Source organism: Chlamydotis macqueenii, chromosome 3, assembly GCF_036417535.1.
Source record: "Chlamydotis macqueenii isolate bChlMac1 chromosome 3, bChlMac1.mat, whole genome shotgun sequence".
In the NCBI taxonomy this organism is placed as follows: Eukaryota; Metazoa; Chordata; class Aves; order Otidiformes; family Otididae; genus Chlamydotis; species Chlamydotis macqueenii.
The window spans coordinates 23,637,273-23,654,588 of NC_141558.1; the positions used below are offsets into that span (position 1 = coordinate 23,637,273).

General features: G+C 35.2%; 1 protein-coding gene across 1 annotated transcript in view; it reads right to left on the bottom strand.

Annotated features, from left to right (window-relative positions):
* Positions 1-17,316, bottom strand: part of CSMD1 (CUB and Sushi multiple domains 1) — a 1,203,024-nt gene that overhangs the window by 93,662 nt on the left and 1,092,046 nt on the right. The window contains exons 48-49 of the mRNA XM_086744017.1: positions 13,058-13,204; positions 5,207-5,395 (exon numbers count right to left, since the gene is read on the bottom strand). Coding sequence (XP_086600143.1) covers positions 5,207-5,395; positions 13,058-13,204 — 336 coding nt within the window. The remainder of the gene's footprint in view (positions 1-5,206; positions 5,396-13,057; positions 13,205-17,316) is intronic.

Below are 17,316 nucleotides of genomic sequence, written 5' to 3' on the forward strand. Positions count from 1 at the left end.
CCTCTCAGTTCTTTTCAGCTTTGTGGAACGTGTCTGAATTCTTGATGTAAAATGCAATTGGGTTAAGATTTAACTTCTTCTCAACTTCTTTTTCAGGTCTCCTTTCTGATATCAGAACAACAATCTCTCTGTGTTAAGTGTGCAAAACTAAAATTCAGAACTATTAGTCTATCCACTCATCCATGTATGTATACTCATACGTACATATATAGGTGGACCTTACTCTAGTTCCCTTTAAATAAATCAAACATGAATTAACTTAAAATAATTTAGTGGTTTCTATAGAGCAAGAATAATTGATTACGTTGTTTGAAAACAAACACGTCTGTTTAGTTCATGTTACAAGCAAATACTTCTGTTAGCATTTGCTCTTCATATCTAGCAAGAACCTTCCTAGAATCTACTAAAAAGTTCAAGATTGAGTAGCTCTTACATACAGGTTAGTTTAAAGAATAAAGGATGCACAACACCCAAGGGGGCCTATCAGTTATGACAGGTCTGATGCAATGTCCAGCATACTAAAGCACCTCAAAAATCTATGCTTACCTTCCACACTTCATCAGGTTTATTCTTAGTACTTGTACCTCAGTCCTCCACTGTCTCTCTTCTTTTCTCAGCTGCTGGTGAACCTTGTACTGCTATGTTGTGAGGTTATTCTCACTGCTGTTTAGCTACTAATCATAAAAGCAGTTCTGGCATTGTCCCTGTTACAGTCTGTTTATTTGTTGTTTGATTCTTCCCCAGAAACTGAGACTGGAAATAAATATTCCTGCTGCTACTAACTTCTTGAGGCTGCTAATGGCTTTTAGAACAGTAATGTCCAAACAAAATACATTAGCACAGCCAGTTTCACTAAATAGAGAGTACTTTGATGTTTGAAATAAAGTTACTAGTGAATGAAATGGCATATCATCTTTGGACAGTGGCAACAATATCACTACTGTCCCACATTCAAATATTTTGAAGCTCCCAGCTTCCCATATGATTGTAAAATTATAAGGAATGGTGTCAGGAAATCTTCTGACTTGAGGAATTGTCAACATGCTTGTTATGTCAGTGATTAGATGAGACTGACAGGTACCAGCTGGGAGACGTGCATGTAGAGTGTGAAAAATACATTACTCAACCTTAATTGTCTCCATTATTTTGCACAGGAGAAAAATATATTTCTGCCAAAGAGCAGGTAATCAATGCAAGTGGAGAAGTCTTTTACTACCTAGAAACTGAGATGAAGTCTTAGTTGCTCTTTAATGTTCCACATGTGTTACCAGAATGTATTTCTTATCAAAATCAGTAAATTTAAAGTTCATGGCAATCCTTTAAAATATCTCTACACCTATGTACCTTTAAGATACTTATGTATTATTCATATCTAACGCATGCAAATTCACTGCATACAGAAAAGAAGCTGGAGACTGCATTACAGTTAGACATTGAGTTTACTTCCATACACTGGAAAATCCCTAAATTTAATGCACAAGCCCTTATCACATTTAGTGACCTGTTTCTGGCATCAAACATAGTGCTAAGAGGAGGAACTAAATACCCTAAAATTAAAGGTAGCAATAGAGAAATCCTTAAAAGTGGGATTCACAGCAAAGAAACATGCTAAGTGGCTTACGTCTATGACCTCCAATTGGTAGGATGAGGGAGAGACATACCACAGAAATCCTAATTCTCAGACTTGAATACATACAGAAATAACCAAAAAAAACTAAAACCAGGGCTGTGCGGTCTAGGGCTGTGGTTGTAAAAAAGGTCATGAATGGTCTTCTAGTCTATTCTCCTACCGCAAACCAAAATTATACTATTTTCTCTCAGCAGCTATCTACTGCTATTGTATAATAATTGCTATTTTCTCTGCTTATAAATATTTTGAATGTAGCATGACTCATGTTTCTCTTTTTCCTTCAGAAATTAAATAAAAATTATATGAGTAAGTTTTAATTTCCTACATAGAAGTTCTTTATATATTGTCCAATACATTATTACATGCATCTGCACTTGATAAGACTGGAATTGAGAAACATCATCTGACCCCACCAGAGTAACCCATATTAGGAATGTGTTCATATTAAAATTAATATTGTTATATTAGATATGCAAAAAATAACTTTTTAAATAATACCATCAAATTTTATTTCAAACATTAATTCTGACACAATCAAGTTATTAATTACAAATTTAACCCTGCAAGACCAGTTTTACAGAAATTTCAGACTTACTCAAAGGCATTTTTGTTTGGAAACATCCTATGATGAAATCCATGAGCTGAACAAAATGTGTAATTTTAATTAATTTTCAAAGAGAATGCGTGTATTTTGATAACAGATGCTTAATAAATTTAGAAATATACTTTCCATTTCAGAGTTTATTGAAAAAATAGGTTTCATTCAGACAAGTTGGAATAATTGTGTCAGAGCTGTGAAAGTGACATAATAAAACTGAGAAATCCTAAATTAATAATAAATTTCTAATAAAGATTAAACTTATTCCCTATCTCCTAAATCTTTTTTTCCCCTAATGTTAACAGAAATCTACAGACCCACAGCCACGTGTACTGCTGAAATTAAAAATAAAATTAAAGAAAAATGTATTTGCAAACATGCTGCATTGCTAAAAATTCACAGCTATTTCTTGCACATAGTGATAAAATAAGAAGGATAGACACAGTGTCTGAAGTATATCTTCTTGATTCTACTTTATTTTTGTTCAGAACTTATTACTGTCTGGGACTCTGTCCCCTGGTTATCCACAGTCAAGTCCGTGGATCTGATGTCAAGTCCTGCACATATCTGCACATTTTTCCTCCCACTTTCTGTGAATTATTCCATTCTGCCCTTAAAATTGGGGACTTTTTTCTTAAATTGTTCAAAGAACTGTTGTCCCTATTATTCAGAACTCTTCACACACCTCATTATGTTTTGATACAGTTTTCAGAGACAGAATGGAAAATTGGCAAGTCCTTCTCTCTTATCGATATTAGAATGTGAACATGAAATTTAAAAAAAAACCCTACAAATGTAAAAGAAAACCACTTAAAAATTAGACCACTCTAAAAAAAAAAAAAAAAAAAAAAAAAAAAAAAAGAGGAGAAGCTAAGAAAAAAAAGGATCACACTATTTTTTTTAAGAATTCTTTATTTTTGTCATATAGACCTCTGCTATTTGCTTGTACAATAGTGGTAGCAGTAGTAGTAGCAGATTACTATTGTCTGGATGGATAAGTAGAAAGATATGGGGTAAATTTGCATATAATTCCAGACAGCAGAGGAATGAGATCTTAAATCTTGGAGGAAAGTAGGATATAGAGGCTCCTAAAGTTTATGGCCCCAGCTCCTCCAGCATTAACAAGCACACACAGAATATTGTCTGTATCCTCACACACTCAAAGTACCTGAGCTCCAGAGTAGGACGACAAAATTTCAGTGCCTTTTAAAAAAAGACACCTACCAGCTAGTCAGCAGAATAGCTCTCAAAGTTTCACTGATAGTATTGACTAGATTAACTACAACAGATTTTAATCAGATGGGGCTTGACTTGTTTTCCTTTTCCCATTGTCTAGAGCTACCCAGGACACTCTAGGCCTCCAAGATATCTGACAAGTTTAGTGAATATAAGCTAGGAGCTTGTCCCTTTCTGGGCAGGTAGATGAAGGACAGGTAAAAGACTTCACAGTACCCCAAACTACTAGACTTCTATGTTTAAGCAAATTAATCAAAACTTTAGCTCAAATACAGATGCTTGAATTTAGTCTTTATCTTGAACAGAATTGCATCCTCCACTCTCCTGATCTTCTGGCCAAGTTGTAGACCTAGTCATCATTCCAGTTTCTTTAGTGCAAAATGTCTCTGAGCTTTCAGTTCCTATGACAGCACCAGAAACTGCACCTAAAATGTATTTCAAGAAAGTTCAAAAGCAGCACTCATCCATAGGCTTACCACATGCCCAGTTCACACAAAGATTCTCCCATGATTTGGTGACCTTCAGGAAGGTCAAACAGCATTATACGCCATAATACATTACAGCATATGGGATTAGAAACATCCTGGAGTCTGGAAGCACAGATACACAGATCCAGGTTGTGGCACACTGGCAGTCTGATCTTCTCCCTGGACAGGTAGGGGTGTAGCCACATCGCTCATATAGGCATGAAAATAATTAGCTATGAAATTAATCTGTACAAAAGATGTGATCTGTACTCCTTCATGTTCTTCAACCGTAGCCAAATTTCTGCAACTTTTTTTTTTTTTTTTTTTTTTTTTAAGGTGCAAAACAGAACTCACATCTTATGGTGTTTTTAGAAATATATGAATCATCCTTGATGTAACCTCAAGTAAAATAATCTTCTTGAAGAAGAAATGAAGCATTGCTGTTAATGTCTTACAAATTTAGGAACAACTAAACACAGTTTTAATAAAAGAAGTTCCAACAAGTTTTAAATATGAATGTTACTACAATTTCTTCCTATAAACAAAGCTGACTAGAAGTAGGCACAAATGAAAACATGTTAGAATAGACCATATATGATATGGACAGAATTTGCAGTCTTTCTCCTCTCTCGCCCATTTCTGATCTTATCTGACACACAACTCCTTAGTCTCCCCTAACTGTTTACTAAATAATATGTGAAAAAACATTTTTAACTAAAACAGTTTTAACTGCTTTATGTTACTCCTCTTCTCTGTAGTTTACATGTGGCTTTTCATACAGGGAAAGTTATAAACATTTGACAAATAGTAACAAATACTCTTAACAGCAGTCTGGAACAAGATAAAGTAAACCCTGGTTAACTTCAGAATACACACAAAAAAAAGCAGAAGTTACAAATTATATCTTTAAAGCACTGCTTATAAAATTATATCCTAAAATAATCAAATTAATGCCTGAAAATTATTGAATTTTTATAAAATGTTATGTAATACAAGAATACTATGAGCTGTGGACTGTTTAGAGATATGTATTTCACTAAATAAAAAAGTACTGAAACCATATTTTTCATTTGGTCTGTGTTTGACTGCATTAATCTACTTCTCAATATTTAGCTCTGCACACATTAAGTACACAAGTCAATATGTATTTAGATAAAGTAATGACGTCAATGTGCCTCTCGGCATACACCAGTATTGACAATACTTTATCTTTGTTTTGTAAAATATTATTTGAAATGAAATTACAGAAGTATACTCAAGAAAACAGTATCTTACCTCGGCAGATTGGCACAGGAGAATCCCACTGATACATGCCATTTTGGTGACGTCTACATGTTGCATTATTGTGACCAATCATTCTATAACCAGGTTTACAGTAATAGCGAACTTTACTTTCAGCAGGACCACCTGTTTTATTTACAATTCCACCATTCCTCAATACAGGATTTAAGCTGCAATAGGGAGCTAAATGCCAAAAAAAGAGATATTATTAAAAACACAAAAAACATACTTAATTTACAAATTTCATATTATTTATGACACATGCAAACTCTGAATATCATTGAAATTAGTACAGAATCCTTGACATTACTTTTGGAATCTTCAGTGAAGATTCAGACTTCTTATGCAGAAATATCATGAAGTTCAAAAACACAGTGTATAATCACAAACCAGTTTGTGTTTTTGTACATGAGGAAGCTGCAATCAGGAAACAGTTTATTCAGTAAGTTCACTCACACTTAGGGAACAATCAACTTCAAATTTGATAAACTTATAAATATGAAATTGTTATGAGCTATATAATATAAAAATTATGAACAGTTGTTAAAAAAATCCAGCGCACTTTGACACTGAAGTAAAAATTTAAACATTTTGCCAAATACGTTAAAAATTTACATGACAAAGTACAATATACTGATTAATTAGATGCATTTTTTTCAGATTAAAATTAATGTAATTTTTAATGTACATGGTCCCCCAAAGATATTACAAGACAATTGTATGAATTTTTCAGCAAAGGAATGCAACTTAGGTGAGTGTAGCTTCTTAAATGTTGAATTTAGAGTACATCTGAAGTAGGATAGAATGCACTTGTTTAAATCTACAAAACTGGAAAGAGAAATACATAAAATCAATTGGAATTAACTAGTGAGAGACAGATCACAGACCAAAGCAAGGAAAAAGGACGATAGTGAATTAAGGGAGATATTGTAAAGGTGAAGTAAGGGAAATTAAGATGGGAAGCTAGAAGGGAGAGAAAAATCCACAAGAGCTGGACAAAGAACTGTCTGATATTGTCTACCAGAGGAGCACTAAAAGTAGACTGCGATTTGTAGAGAGGTGTGGAATAAGGATGGAGATCAGGCAGAAAGGTTAGGGAGCACAGCTAGACTAGCTTGGCTGAGGTATTTTGACCAGGCTAAGCATGACAAGTGGGACAAACTAGGTATGGTCTGTGGGACTACATGAGAAGTTAATTCCTTGAAGTACAATGAGTAGTTGAACAGAGGGCAGTACAGAAAGGATCCCATATAAAAGGAAGAGGCTATGCCCACAGATTACCAAGCTTTACAACTACATTACAGTTAACAGTATATTGGAAACCCAGAATAATGTGCATTTTCTTTCACCGAGCTGGCCAAAGAGTGGAGGAAGTCTAGTACTCCAGTTGCAACAGGTATCTGTGTAGATATTTAAAATTTTAATTATGGCTGATAAAACGTTTATCATCATAGCCCAACATGGCAGAATACCTGGGATTTTCTATTTGCTTTCTCATTAACTCTATTAGGTACTTAGAAAATAATCGAAAATAATGTACAAACAAGAAAAAAAACCAACAAGAATATCATTAGGCTGAAAAGAATTCAGAAGTTTGGAAATAATGGAGATTAATTCTACATACAAGTGTCAGTTCATTTATACATATTCATGTCACTATTACACTATCTGTAACCTTATCATCATAGTCTAGTTTTGGATAGGATGTCTGCTTTAAAGGATATAAGGAATGGACACTACTTATTCTTTCAAGTATATACACTTTCTAAAAAAAAAAAAAAATATATATATAATTTAGCATCAAATTACTTAGACACTGTTTCAAGATATAATTTGTGTGGGTTTTTTTTTTTATAATGACTGTCCATGTGCTATCTAGATATTACATGAATATTAACTAACTTATTTTCAAAAAATTACATGAAAGCAAGAATGTTATTATCCTCATTTTACAGATAAATGCTTCCAATACAGACAATCAATGAAAAATACTAAAATTTTGACTATTTTGATAACTACGACCTGATTTTCCAGTGTTACATGTTCAAACACAATCCACAGTGACCTCAGTTGTATCAGTCTGCACTCAACATTCCTGCGATTGAAATTTAAAAGTACGATACCAAACAAGCTCATTCCAATTTCTGAGTACTTAATTTTGTGATATGAATCATGTATATTTCGATAACTTATGTTTACAATAGTTATTGAACATAGATCAGATACACCTCCTACTTTTATGAAGTGCTTATTAACGACAATATTTTAAAGTAGCAGCAGCAGGCAGTTAGTACGTCATAAGCCAGCAAGAACACTGCAGGCAAGCAGTGCCTGTAGCCCTCATCCATGTAAAAGTCCTATCAAAACTCATAGTATTTTGTGCTGCAAAGGCAGTGAAATATGAATAGAAAAGGCTGATACTCAAACAATTCATTATGTCTAAGCTATATATACAGCATGAAAAGAAGGAAAGTATTTGAAGCAAATTATCTAAAATGCTGAAGACAGATTTTTATTTTACAACTCTGAAACATCTTACTGAAGACTAACACTTGTTGAGACAGTGAAGGAATATAGATAAGACTCCTTCTTAATCTACAGTGTAGTAATTGTTAATCTGTTCTTTAAACTGGAATCCCTTCAGAGTCCAAGATAAAGCACACACATCATCTTCAAGGATCAGGAACTGACATATTAACTGAAGAACCACACACACAAGACAAAAAATAAAAAATGTCTGAAAATCTGGAGGGTGAACAAATGCTTAAAGAATGTCAGACTGAAAACTACAGCCACTGTCAGCTGAGTGAAAATTTTGGACCTAAGCAGGAATGTCTACAGAGTGCTCATAAAGTACCGCAGTCTTGTATCAAGGACCAGTGGGATAAAATGCTGGTTTTCTCCCAGACTGTTTGAGAGGTGGCCTATCCTGTAACTTCACAAGGCTTAGCTGATATCGGTGCAATGACACAAGACTGCTCTCATCTAGGAATGACAATGTTTTACCACAAAATGTGATAAACTTCTATGAAGGTGTTCCAGTGACCTGGAGTAATTTTACATTTACAGATTTAATTTACTTTTCCAAATGACATAGCATCCACATTCTTTCAAGGCCTCTTAAACACTACTGGTTTTTGCAGGGCAACATAGTGAACATTTTCAGCTCACTTATAATCATGAAGTCCATTTGTCACTTGCAGCTAAGACCAACAGAGTAATAATTGCCTGGCTAAATCACACATCACTAGTCAACTGATGTGTAGGGACAGCAGCACAGATAAACATCCTGCAAATGCAAAATCAGTGATATTCTTCTTTTCACAAAGCATATTCTCCTCAACATTTATGCTGAGTTTTTTCAAAGCTGTTTGAGGCACTCTAAGGGAAACTCAATTAAACAGTTCCCAATTCTAAATTAAAATTATTTGAAACTGGACATCCAAACTCCCCAGATGATTTTGTAAATCTCAGTCTTACACTGAATAACATGACATTTTCTCTAAGAATTTATTCTAGCAAAGGACTTAATTACCCAGCAGTATCTTTGATCCATAAACTAAAAATTTAGAGGATAAAGGTACCTATCACTGTTCACTGAAACACTGTCCTATGTTTGAAATTATAAATAAAGTCTTCCTTCAAACCCCATGTTGCCTTTTTTTAACTTATATACTAGATTTTTTGTTGACAAATAAAAAGTCAAAGCTTAGTCCACTGCCTTCTTCTTTCTCTTTTTGATATTTACTTGTTGTCACCACCATATTACCAGAGGAACTTATGTCTTTGTGATGCTGTTCTTGAAATATGCAGTAAGGCTGAGGTTTATTATCATTCTGACTTTAGACATCCTCACTTTATAGATAAGAAATCAGACACTGTCTTATGCAACTAGGTAAGGTGACACAAGAAAACTAAACATCTCTCTTCTGATTACTAAACCAGTTCCTTAATAATCTGACCATTCATTGCACATGTTATTTTCCACTTTAAAATGTGTAGAATCCAAAAGGAGGCCAATACTCAACCAAGCAGCAAGAAAAGGTTGAGTTGACTTTCTTTTTCTTTTGCGGTTTATCTTTAAATCTAATGTGTAAACAGTATGAAAACAGCAAGGCAAATTTGCAAAGGCCTATTCCCTCTTTACTGATAGAATGGTGAACGTCTGCCTCTTCAAAAATTAAATATCTAAATAACCTATTTACAGTACAGATGTTCTTACTGATGGTTCAACATTCATAAATTATCTTGCTTATATTGCTCTTGATTTGATGTACTGTGTAAACCTCCTTTGTGTGACTTTCCTGCTGTATTTACTACAACAAATCACCACCTAAAATTTCAGGAACCACAAAAGAAACAATTATAAAGAGTTTGATTAACCTCTTCATACAATTTTCTTGTCACTTCTAACCAGCTACTGGAAAATGTAGAGACTAAACCAAACCAATCAATAGCTGTTGAGGGCGACAAATATCAGAAGCCCTGGGATTGAAAAATAAGGGACTTTCTAAGAGAAGCAAAATCGAGGACACCTGGTGGTGGGAAAAAGATAAGGAACACCTGGTGGTGGTTAGAGGAACTACGGGTATAAAAGCATGGAAACGGTAAGAATAGTTGGTTCTCTGCCTAGCTTGCAGTAGGGTCTGAGACCACGACTAAGACTACACTCACAACTGGACTATGCTCTGAACAACTACACCCCGACAAATAGCCTCTTCTTTTAATTTGAAATAGAGAAGAAATAGGAACAGTTGTTTCACAGGTACAAAGCTTAAAAATAAGATGAAACGAATGGTGAAGAATTGAGCTTCTTGCAATAAACAGATAAGGTTATATGAGTAGAATAAAGGTAAAATAGAGTTCTCTGGTGAGGTTTTTAATATATATGTATCTGTCTACAGTTCCACTGGCAGCCAATTACAAATTAGCCAAGGAATTGCTTGCCTTATTTACTCTTTAATAACTTAAATAAACAAAAGCTTGTAAATATTATAGAGGCAATGTGAACTTACAAAGCAGCAAGCTAAGTACCCCTTTTCTTCCCAATCACTGTGCCTCCAGTGGGTGTGCTGAGTACTGTAGTGCACTTTCATTTCTTCTGCCACTACTTAAAAAAATTTATCCACCTCCTTTTTGTTATGCTAACTTGATTGGGTAGGAATATGCATGTAGGGTTATAAATTATTGAGGGAAAACAAAGCCAAGAAGCAGGTTCTGCAAGTATCTTTCAAAGCAATTTTAAAGAGTGAGTTTCCTAGCCTGAGCTCAGCAAGTTCCACTCCCTGCACTCACAGATCTCCCCCATTTATAACAAACTACATAGTTTTGGTGGAACCTAGCTGCAACAGGAAGTCAAGTTCAAGGAATAGAAAATAACAAGCAAGCATTAAAAAAAAAAAAAAAAATCAGCATGTTATACCTTTTCCCTATATTTTGTATCCATTTTAGTGATTTTACCATACTACATACCTTTCAAAGAAAAAAAAAAAAAAGGGATTATTTCCCTAAAGCTGCAAGAATTTTTAACAGATACTTCACCTCCTAGTTTCACTATCCTGTACAGATACTCACTAGATTATGGAAGAAATAATTTAATATCTAGGTGCTAGTGCAGTTCAGAAATGTATTATTTAGATTAACATTATGCTAGTGCATCTGTAATATTCAAAGTCCTTAAGAGAATACTCCTCTGCTGTAATCCTATAGCTCTTTTCTACTAAGATTTAGCAAAAAGCCTTAAACCACAAGACCGAAAACACCCAAGTGGCATTAGACAAATAGCTTACACAAGTAAGCACATATACTAAAGGCAATGTTAAGCATTTCTCTGAAAGCTTCTAGCACTTCTAAAAAGTGAAGAAAATGTGTCTACAAATGAAACCTAGATGTGAGAAAACTACAATTTATAATTTGCAAAATCTTGTGCACAGGCATAGTTGGAGAAGAAAGGGAGGGTTGTGGGAGGACAGTAATTCATTTCAATAGGGTCTTCATTAAGAGGGAGCCTGCTGGCTTAGTCACAGCTGCCACAGTATCAATAGCTTTTTTTGGATCTTGTATTTTTCCCACTTTCATTATGTTGCTTTCCCTCATTAAGATTCAAATCCAACTGTTTATGCTGCCGCTCACTGTTACTCTTCTTTCATGCTGATTATTTCCATTGAATCTCATGTAAAATGTACAGAGGTTTAGAGAAAAATGTAGGCACTGACTATTAGTGAAGAGGAAAAAAGCAAAACAGTTGTTTGTTCCTACATTATAGCCATAAGGATTGCATCTCTCTCTTCAGTCCCCCAATTATTAGTTTCTGCTAGTGCCATAATAATTGAATTGAGCCCAGCAATTAGACAGACCACTTCTTCACTACTGCAACACTTTTTTGTGTACACACAAAGACAACTTCTCATTCCTCAAAAATCAGTCTCCTTAATAATTTGATACTTAAAAAATAAATCCTTTAAATGAAGTCCATTCTTGTAACCCTGATATTACTTTCTCACTTTAAATTAATGACAGAAGGGCCCAATTCCTTCACTGTCACGCATCTGGGGGTTACCATGTGACAGATTCTCTTTGTTCCTTCTTCCACACTCTCAATCCATCTATTAGATCCTGCAATTGTTTTTTTCCCTATGAAAACTTAAATGAATCTCGAGCAACTTCCCTTTTCCCTGTCCCTGTGTTGCAGTTTGTCTGTAGTAATACTCCAAAAGCTGCTTGCAAGGTGAAGATAATACTTCTATTAACTATTTTCCTGACTACTCATAGTTCTGCTTCTAGTTCTTAAGTCCACAAAACAATTATCATTATGCTCTGAGCTTAGCTCTGATCTTCTGTTTCAGTAACAAGAGAAACTTTCTGGAGGTTAGACAGCCAGTGTATGGATGGTACAGGAAAGAAGTGAGCTCTGTGAAAACATTCTCCCTAAATGGCATTTAGCATGACTAAATGGGAGATATTTGGTGCTTGATAAAACGTTCTTCTAAGATGTTCTTCCTTTCTCTACTTTGTTGACAATTATTAGCCACCAAGGTAAACAGGCACAACCTTTACATTACTAATCAAGCCCAAGCACAGAAAAAGCAAATATTAATAACATATAGTAATTATCACCTCTCTCTCTCACTATTTACATCACATAAATGATCCCTAAGCCAAGCCTTTTAGGAGTAATGCGTCTGCAGATATATGTGTGAAGACATCTTATATAAGCTTCAAACTGAGTAAGGGTCAATATATCCACACATATAGTATAATCCAGTATTGCAATACTGGTAACTGATTTTTTTTTCGTAATAAGGCACATAATTTTTAACAGTATTTAGACAGACTATTCACATATTTTCCCGTCACCCGCAACACTAGATTCACATGTAGCTTGTTGAAGAAGTAAAGGGGTTTTTTTTCCTATGGTTTTCCATTTATTTGTATATGAAGAAGAGTATAGTACTAAGAGCTGAAAACTGCAACTCAAAGAAATTGTAAACCTAATAACTTTCCAGTGATTTGCCTCATATCATTTCAGGATCAAAATTTCTCGCTCTTGTGTACCTCTGTATAAATTTAAGGGCTATCCCTCCCACTACATTTCAAAGACCTTGACCCAGTTCTAGTAGACAAGATAGCAGGTTGCAGAGAGAAGTATTAATCTGGACATCTTTGGCAAACTAGGAAAAAAATTGAGAGTGCAAGTCCTGTGCTTGCAATAAAATGATAACATATCTTCAAAATATACATTATAATAAATTATCTTCAGAGAAACAGACATTACAAGTCCTAACTTGATGCTAAATAGTATATATAACCACAAAGTATAATTTAATGGAAATCATTAAGACTTACCTGAGTAACGGATCTTGAATCCCTTCTTGCTGGTTGCATGATCAGTTGACCAGCGAAGATATAACTGATTCATTTTGCTTGTGAAGTTCAGTTGTCCAGTATGATTTCCACTTAAAGCAACTAGCAAAGGGCTTTGCCCAGAAGAACCTTCAGAGATTAATTAAAAAAAAAAGAAGTTTAAAGTACTACCAGTTTAAGTAATCCTTTCCATATTTTAACTCAGCTGTGAATGCGAATATACAAGGAAAGAAGAGGAAACAGTTAGACATGTTGTTGCCAGTGAAATAATTAATAGAGCTCTATTTAAACTACCAGTCCAGTTTTAGATTTTCACTGGAGGGCATAATAAAAAATGTTGGTACAAACAAACTGAAATATAAAACAATGTTTTTAACATACACACTGAAAAAAAAAAAAGTGGATTTTTTTAAAATTAATTTCTACTTGGGACAATTACTTTGAATAAGGTTATGTTTCTCCTCCATGTCTATTCATACCTATTACATATTTAAGCCGTTTTCCAGCTAGTGAGTAACAAATCTATACATTCTTCGACATTGCATAGCTTGTATAGTTTTAAACACCACCTATTAGCTAAAAAAATGCTCTGTCACATGTAAATCATCACAGTTTCACAGTAGAACATGCATATGTACAATTGCTAGGAATTTAGAACACATACTTTATTAGGACTCAGTTCTGTAAAAAGACAGTGTGTATAAAAGTATACATCAAAAAGTATAAATCAAATCAATCTCCAGCTGAAAGCTTTCTAAAACATGAAGTGACATCTTCTTCCTCTATATGAAGGTTATGTTTTCTCCAGCTGAACTCCTCCTTTTCATATGCTCACTATGCCTTTTTCTCCACATTTTTCAAGTTTAGGAAAGCCACGATCAACTAAAATTATGGACATGGATTTGATGGATTTACCACTTGGTGGATAAGGAATTGGTGGATGCTCGCACTCAAAGAGTTGCAGTCAATAGCTCAATGTTCAATAGCATTCATCGTTCAGTGACGAGTGGCATTCCTCAGGGGTTAATATTGAGATCAGCATTATTTGACATCTTTGTCGGCAACATGCACAAAGGGATGCCATCCAGAGGGACACCTCGACAGGCTGAAGAGGTAGGCTCATGCAAACCTCATGAAGTTTCGCCAGGCCAAGTGTAAGGTCCTGCACGTGGGTCTGGGCAATCCCAGGCACAAACTTAGGCTGTGCAGGGAATGGATTGCAAACAGTCCTGAGAAGGACTTGGGGGTACTGGATGATGAGAGCTCAACATGAGCCAGAAATGTGCGCTTGCAGCCCAGAAAGTCAAACATACCCTGGGCTGCATCAGAAGAAGAGTGATCAGCAGGTCAAAGGAGGTGATTCTGCCCCTCTGGTCTATTCTCGTGAAACTCCACCTGGAGTACTGCATCCAGATCTAGAGCCCCCAGCATAAGAAGGACATGGACATGTTGGGAGTGAGTCCAGAGGAGGGCCATGAAGACGATCAGAGGGCTGGAGCACCTCTCCTATGAGGACAGGCTGAGAGTTGGGGCTGTTCAGCCTGGAGAAGAGAAGGCTCTAGGGAGACCTTATAGTGGCCTTCTGGTCCCTAAAGAGGGCCTACAAGAAAAGTGGAGAGGGATTTTTGACAAGGGCAGGTACTGATAGGACAAGGGGTAATGGCTTTAAACTGAGGAAGAGTAGATTTAGATTAGACATAAGGAAGAAATTATTTACTATGAAGGTGGTGAGGCACTGGAACAGGTTGCCCAGAGAAGTTCTGAATGCCTCATCCCTGGAAGTGTTCAAGGCCACGTTGGATGGGGCTTTGAGTGACCTGGTCTAATGGAAAGCGCCCTTGCCCATGGTACAGGAGTTGGAACTAGATAGTCTTTAAGGTCTTTTCCAACCCAAAGTATTCTGTTGTTCTATGTTTATCTTGGCCACAGCAGCACTTTCAAATAAAGAGGCTGCTTCATTCATTTTTGCTGAGTTTGAGCAGCTGCAGCTTGATCAGCTCTTCTTATGTTGCATGAAAACACAAAAATAAAACTTAATCAAACAAGACTGAAAAATTGAGTACAATTGTTTTTAGCCTTCTCCCCTTCCAGTCCAATAAAAAAAAAAAAAAAAGTGTATTTTCTGATCGGGGCATTTCAAGTACAAAAGGGAGGTTACAGAAGCCACAGATTAAGACAACCTCCCCAGTTCTTAAGAACTGCAGTTCAGTCACCATAATGACAACAAAACAATTAAGTAGGTATTACTAAAAAAATTCTAAATAAATACTTATACAAAATAAGAACCAATAAGCATAGCTTTAGGCACAGGTTGTCCAGCATGCTCTCATCAAAATGCTTTGTGTCTTGTTTGTTTCTCATATTAGGGAGTTAGTGTTTGATGATGACAGTGTACGAAAAATTATGAGGAATGCTGAGGTCAGTTCCTATTTTTGCTTGAAAAAATTATTTAGAATATTACATCATTTACTTTCTCTGTGCCTCACTCTAGGCTTTGCAAAATCTCTTTAATACACTTTACTGGTTATAGTTTAGAATGTATATGTTCTTTTCAAATTCTCAAATAAAAGGAGGCTAAAAGAGTAAAATTACAAATAAAGATCTACTACATACAGAGAGGTGAGAATCTTTCCTTATTAGGGAACATGAAATTAGTTTGCAGCACTACATGCCACACCACATTTTTTAGCCAATGGGAGATCAGAGGAATGATTCAATGTATTTTAGTTTGCTTTTTTTTTTTCCTGAAGTTGAGTTTCAGTTTCTGTACCTTACCTAGCAAGCAGATCTTCAGATGATGTTCAGGAAAGTCAGCAGCATAACATAGGTGTTCTTGAGTCTGATTTTATTATTTCAGAGTTTGTCTGTCTAAGAAAATAAATACTCAACTTCTGGTGTGCTGACCTGTCATAGGATGCTTTCCTGAATATTAGTGAAAGTCAACATTTCTATCTATTTTCAATGAGATAATTTTGTTGGTTTATTTCAAGGAGAAAAGGAAAAAAAAACCAAATAATATTTGCTCTATTAAATGAATAATATTCAGTGTAAGTAACCTGAATACTGTTCAAAAGCCTTTAATAATTAAATTAATGGTACATTTATGGCTTCTCTGGTTCAGAATACAGATAGTATTTCCTAAGGGTATGATTGATAAGTGGGAATGGCTAATGGTCTTATCACTCCCAGCTGACCAGGGTGGCCTCATTGACTGGATACCTATATCATCCATCATCATCCAGCTGCTGAAGCACCATAATTTACAATGTAGTCAGTTAGGTGTAGTCACTATTTTGGTTTCATTCCAAAGTTGCCTTATAAATTAGAGACCTGTGCCTTAGCAAATACTATTTCTCTAAAAGTTGTCTTGCCAATTTTTTTATAGTTTCTGGATAAAGTTTGGTGACGTTTCTTTACCTAGGGTAGACAGACCAGTGCAGTTTTACTAACTTGAATAAATGTATGCTGTTTTGGACCACAAAAGGTCCCAGGATATGACATATACTTACTGCAAAATGCAGCAATACAAGGAAATACTCAAGGTAGCTCTGAACAAGCTAGTCTGAGTTATATCCATCACTGGAAACAGTATAGCCACACCAGCATTGCCTTCTGCCCCAACAAACTCATCATGCTGAGACGTAGAACTAATTAGCCTAGCAAAGTACATTGCTAATGCGGCCATAGGGACACAAGCAAGTATCTCTGCAAGGCACTGCAATGTGCCATAGTTAAATATCAACTTGTTGAGAGCTAGCTCAGAAATCTCTACACGGGACTGTACTGGGAGATTATAAATATGCCATTATCGTTCTCATTTAAGTTTGCTGGCATGTGGTAAAAAAAATTACTTCAGTAGAGTTGCACTAGACATGAATTTATAAGAATGTAATGTCGTAACTATGAATATTCTTCTCTCAGATCTATTATTGGTAATTTGGTTACATTAAATTTAAATGCATAAGAAAGCAAACAAAAACCTCCATCAAGCAGTTTCAATAGAATTTTTCAAAAGAAAACAAAATGATCAGACCACTAGAAAGGTTCCAGGAACACAATGTATCGTCTTGATGCTAAACACAAAACAGAGTAGAGGAAAAGACAGTCTTAATAGATTTTTTTTTTTTTCAGACTATTTTCTCCACTAACTTGACATGGACCAACATACAAATTATAAACAAAAAAAAAAATATCCTAATGAACTGTCATTTTTAAAAGATTGAAAAATAATGTGGGGGTGT